Source organism: Fukomys damarensis, unplaced genomic scaffold (genome assembly GCF_012274545.1).
Source record: "Fukomys damarensis isolate Sample0158 unplaced genomic scaffold, DMR_v1.0_HiC HiC_scaffold_7, whole genome shotgun sequence".
Classification (NCBI taxonomy): domain Eukaryota; kingdom Metazoa; phylum Chordata; class Mammalia; order Rodentia; family Bathyergidae; genus Fukomys; species Fukomys damarensis.
Window position 1 is genome coordinate 42618435 of NW_022900919.1, and position 5067 is coordinate 42623501.

The window sequence follows — 5067 nt, forward strand, 5'->3', positions numbered from 1 at the left end:
TATGGGTAGTGGGCGGGGTCTGGGCGCTACCCCAAACACCCAACCCGAGGCAGGCGCTGTGGTTCAATCGCGAAGTTTTCGGCATGTTGGCACCCGTGGTGTACCTGGCAGTGGCGGCTCTGCTCGTTGGCCTTATTCTCTTCCTGACCCGCAGCCGGCTCCGGGCGGCACAAGGTAGGAGGTGCCGCCAGGCCTCTCAGGCCTTCTGAACCTCAATGGGCCGGCACGTCGCGGCTTGTGCGCATGCGCCTGCACTCCAGTTCCGGCTGACGAGTGAGTCAGGCAGCTATGCGCCTGCGCCGTGGATATTCTGGTTCCGAACTACGGGCTAGAACACAACCTGCGAACCCAGTGGCGGCGTCTCTACGCCTTTTCACCCCTTGGCATTCCCGACCCAGAGGGGCCAGGCCCTGGCAGACACTCCCGTCGGTCACTATCTGGGCGGTCCCCCTCTGCGTTCATGAGGGAGGCGGCTTGGTTTCCCTCCCAGGCTGGCTACAGACCGTGTGCCTGGGCCCAGGCATCTGAGTATTTTCTGCCCATTTTGAACTGGAGGGAGTGTGAGGCGAAACTTTCTGAAGCCTGCCTCCCCTTCAGGGAAAGCACCCATGCTGCTTTGGCCTCCCCTTTATCCCGTTCTGCACCAGAAGGCCATGCCACTCCCCACTCTTCATTTCTTGTCAACATGGGGATTTTCCCCTCCCTGGGCCCACAAGCTACTTACCAGTACCTGCATGTTCGAAGGGTGAGGGAGAGAGATGCTTGGATAAGGTGAGGGGTGGGAGGAGGCCCAGCGCTTGAGAGAAGTGTGCTGTCTGTCTGGAGTGCTATGTAAAACCATGACAAATGGTGTTAAGCAAGAAATGTGGGCCATTGAGTAGGCTCTGGAGACATAAGGGTGGAAGTCTGTCTCCCAACAGGCCAGCTAGAAATGTGGACCTTAAGAGAGAGAACAGTTGGACATGCAGGAGGGATGGGGTGAGCTTGCTGCTTTGGACCAAGGTGTGGACCTGGGTTGTAAAAGTCTTGACATTAAGACTGTGAAATAAGGGCTTTGTGCTGTGAGCAGCACAGGTCTGGAAGAAGTTTGAACAGAGGAGGGAGAGGCTTCTGGCATACTGCTGCCCTAGCCATCAGGCACACTGGGTTGTCTGGCACTGTTATATTCCTTTCTTCTCAAAGCTGGTCAAGAGCTGCAGAGCAATGAAGAGGCGTCAGGAGTAGCAGCCCGGGTGGGCCAGTCACGGCTCCTGGAGGCAGAGGAGCACAGAGCTGGAGGCAGACCCCGGCGCCGGAGGGACCTGGGCAGCCGCCTGCAGGCTCAGCGTCGAGCCCAGCGGGTGGCTTGGGCAGAAGTGGACGAGGATGAGGAAGAAACTGACATCCCAGGTGAAAGGGCCCAGCCTGGTCTAAACTCTGTACCCTTTCCCTAATCCCCTCCCCCATCCCACGCACATACACATGTGAATGTGGCAGGTGCCCCTGGAGGGCAGGGCTGAGCTAGTAACATTTGGAGGTGAGTGACAGAGACTTACCCTGTGAGGAGAGTAACAGGGTGATGTGTTCCTCTCTGGCTAGGAACTCAAGTGTCTCTCTTTGACCCTACCCAGCTCAGGAGGAAAAAGGCATTGAGAAGCCAGCAGAAACTCACTCGACAGGGAAAATTGGAACCAAGAAACTACGGAAACTAGAAGAGAAACAAGCACGAAAAGCCCAGCGTGAGGCAAGCAGAAAGAACGGGGTGTTGCTCTGGGATGTAGGAAAGTCTTCTGCCTTCTCTTTTCCCTAGGATGAACTCTATCTTCTGGGCTTCTTTTTCACTGGGCTTCTGTTTGCTGCTTGTCTGGCTGTCTCCTGCAGCCTTGGTCTGTGTCCTGGCCCAGCCATCTCCTTCCTTGGCCTATCTGAGGGATGGGCACCCTGTAGTGGGTAGAGCACGTGTGGCCTTATGAAGCCCTCTCTCCAGGCAGAGGAGGCTGAACGAGAGGAGCGGAAGCGCCTGGAGTCCCAGAGGGAGGCAGAATGGAAGAAGGAGGAAGAGCGGCTCCGCCTGGAGGAGGAACAGAAGGTGAAGCTCACCCTGACCCCATCCTCTGACCTCTTGCTCCTGTGCAGCTCCCTAATACCTTTGTTCTAGAAGATGGGCCATGGGCCAGGCTCTGTTTTTTTGGTCTCTGAACTCTGAATGTGGCCATGGAAACTGCTGCTGCAGAGCAGAGCCTGATCTGGGGATTCTAGTGTACGTAATGTATGGAGTGTGCCTGGGACATTTGAGATGATCACAGTGGCCAAAGCAGAGTAAGCAAGGAAGTGAAGAGAAAGAGAGGGCTATAGAGATAAGGAAGTTTAGATCTTGAGGGCTCTGAGGCTGTTAAATGGCATAGTAAAGGATGGTGGATTCAGCACTGGGATGTAGCATTGTGGTAGAATGCTTTCCTAGTGTGTCTGAGGCCTTGGGTTTGACTCCTAGCACTGAAAGAAACCAAACCAAAAGCATGTGGGACAGGGGTGGGGGGACATCATGCATCGTGGAGGGGCTTGGCCTCGGGGAGTAGCTCAGAGGATGGGAACCACTGCAGTTAATGGTGATTAATGAACATTCGTTAGCCAGATGCTTCTTTTGTTCTGAGGACCAAGTTCCCAATGAAGGGAACAAAAATGTGGAGTGCATAGACTGTGAGCCCAGGCTGCCACAGCTGGCTTCCTGGATGGCAGGAAACGTATCTGTGGGTGTTGAAGCAAATGGGCCAGAACACAGTGGTGGGAATGGGTGGAGAACATTAGCAGAGAGGGTTTTTCGTCTTTCTGAATGTTGGCCCTGTCAACACCTGCAGTATTTTGGCTCTTTGCCTCTTTACTCAATTTTCCCTATTCTTGTTTAGATTTTGTTAGTTTTTCCCAGCATCCCTTTTGCTTTTCAGGATCCTTTCCAGGATGCTATGTTAACATTTAGTAGTCAGGTCTTCTTAGGCTTCTCTGGGTGGTGATGATCAGAATTTCTATATTTTTTATGATTTAATAGTTTTGAAGAGTACTGGGCAAATGAGTAATTTATATGCATCACTTAGTTTGAGTTGGCTGATTGTTAGACAGGTTATAAGTTTTTTTTGTTGTTGTTGTTCTTTTGTTTTTGAGACAGGGTCTCACTATGTAGTTGAGACTGATCTGGAACTCACTATGTAGCCCAGGCTGGTCTTGAACTCACAGAAATCCTCTTGCCTCAGCCTCCCAAGTGCTGGGTTTACAGGAATGCACCACCATGCCTGGCATTGGGGTTATAGTTTTTTATTGTTGTTTGTTTGTTTGTTTATGGTGCAGAGAATTGAACCTAGGGCCTCATGCATGCTGTTAGACAAGCTCTGTAGCATTTGAGCTGTACTGAAGTTATAGATTTCAGAGAAGAACAAAACAGTAAAGTTTCACCTTCAGTATGGCATACCAAGGGTACCTGTACCTATTTTGACTTCTCACTGTTGATGTTAACTTCCATCACCTGGCTGAGATGTTTGTGTGCTTTCTCTACTGTAATGTTACAACTTCTTTCTTTCTTTCCTTTTTTTCTTCCTTCCTTCCTTCCCTCCCTCCCTTTGTGTGTGTGTGTGTGTGTGTGTGTGTGTGTGTGTGTGTGTTTTGTGGTGCTAGGGATCAAACTCAGGGCCTTAAACATGCTAGATAACTGCTCTATCATTAAATTACCCCCACCATGTAATGTAACCACCCCACCCCCGCCTTCCCATACTACTTTGGGAAAAAAGTAACTATGCATAGCCCTTACTTAAAGAATGGAGTTATGCTGTACCTTCCTGTGAGAAAAGTACCTACATAAATTATTAAGAAATCTTTTAGGCTGGGGATTTAGCTCAGTGGTGCCACCGCCTGCCTGCCTTGCAAGTACAGGTCCTGAGTTCAATCCCAGGTACCAAAAAATATATATATTTTAAGACTTCCTCTTCCCTAGCTGGGTGCTGCCCTGGACTCTGACCAGATGGTTTTCTTCTCCTTTTTTCTCTGATTTGGACTTGCTCTGGAGAGAAGCCAGTCTATGTACGTTGCAGCCCCACTTGGTTCCTCGCTAGAGTCAAGTGAAATGCATTTGACAATAACATCCTCATGACCCTTGAAGAAGTATATCTAGGACATAGCTGTGCTGTAGCCTCAGTACATCCGGGATTCTGTTAGTTTCTCTACCATACCAATGAGTGTGAAATCAGGACTGAGTTTCTTCCACAGGATCTGCTCCTTTTTGAATCTGAAACCTTTATATCAATGTTGTCAGACGTTTATGCTACAATACCTGTTGTATGTGTTGTGCCCCACCATCCAGTTGCTATAAAAAACAAAGGACATAATGCACAGATACAGAGTGTCTCCTCAGAAAGATCAAGAAGAGCAAATTTACACATTGCAAAGACAGTCAACTGCAAACTTGAGAGCAAAATCCCTGCTTTAAAAGTTGTTCCACTTCTCTTTCTCTGCCTGAGTTTTCAGAAGCAGAATTAATGCCCAGAAGTTGTGGCTACAGCCACTGGTCGTGTTAGAAGTTAGAATGTGCCTAAGGATCCTGCTTATCTTACATTTTAAAATGTTTTAAATGATTTGATTTTTAATGAAGTGGCTCTTTGTAGTTTCCTGACCCTTTATTAAGAAGGATCCTCCTGTTTTTAACTTTGTGAAGAGCTATAATAAAATGCTTTCTCTTAAAAAAATAATCTTTTGAGCCAGGTATACTGGTACACTCCTATAATTCCAGCTACTCAAGAGGCTAAAGCAGAAGAATCACAAGTTTGAGGCCAGCCAGGGCAATTTAGTGAAACTACCTCAGAATAAAAAATTTTTAAAAAGGGACAGATATACCAGATGTGGTGATGCATACCTTTGATCCCAGTACTCTGTGGGGCTGAGGCAGGAAGATTGCAAGTTTGAGCCCAATCTGGGGAATTTAGCCACTTAGTGAGACTGTGTCTCAAGGGAAAGAAAAACAAAAAACTGGGGACATAGCTCAGTGATAGAACACTTGTTACCACAAAAAAAAAAAAAAAAAAAAAAAAAAAAAAAAAAAAAAAAACC

The 5067-nt window shown here is 48.3% G+C and overlaps 1 protein-coding gene across 1 annotated transcript in view; it reads left to right on the plus strand.

The window, feature by feature from the left end:
- Nucleotides 1–5067, plus strand: part of Ddrgk1 (DDRGK domain containing 1) — a 12132-nt gene continuing 7065 nt past the window's right edge. Inside the window, exons 1-4 of the mRNA XM_010611056.3 lie at nt 1–174; nt 1183–1389; nt 1611–1723; nt 1967–2068. Coding sequence (XP_010609358.1) covers nt 84–174; nt 1183–1389; nt 1611–1723; nt 1967–2068 — 513 coding nt within the window. The 5' untranslated portion in view covers nt 1–83. The remainder of the gene's footprint in view (nt 175–1182; nt 1390–1610; nt 1724–1966; nt 2069–5067) is intronic.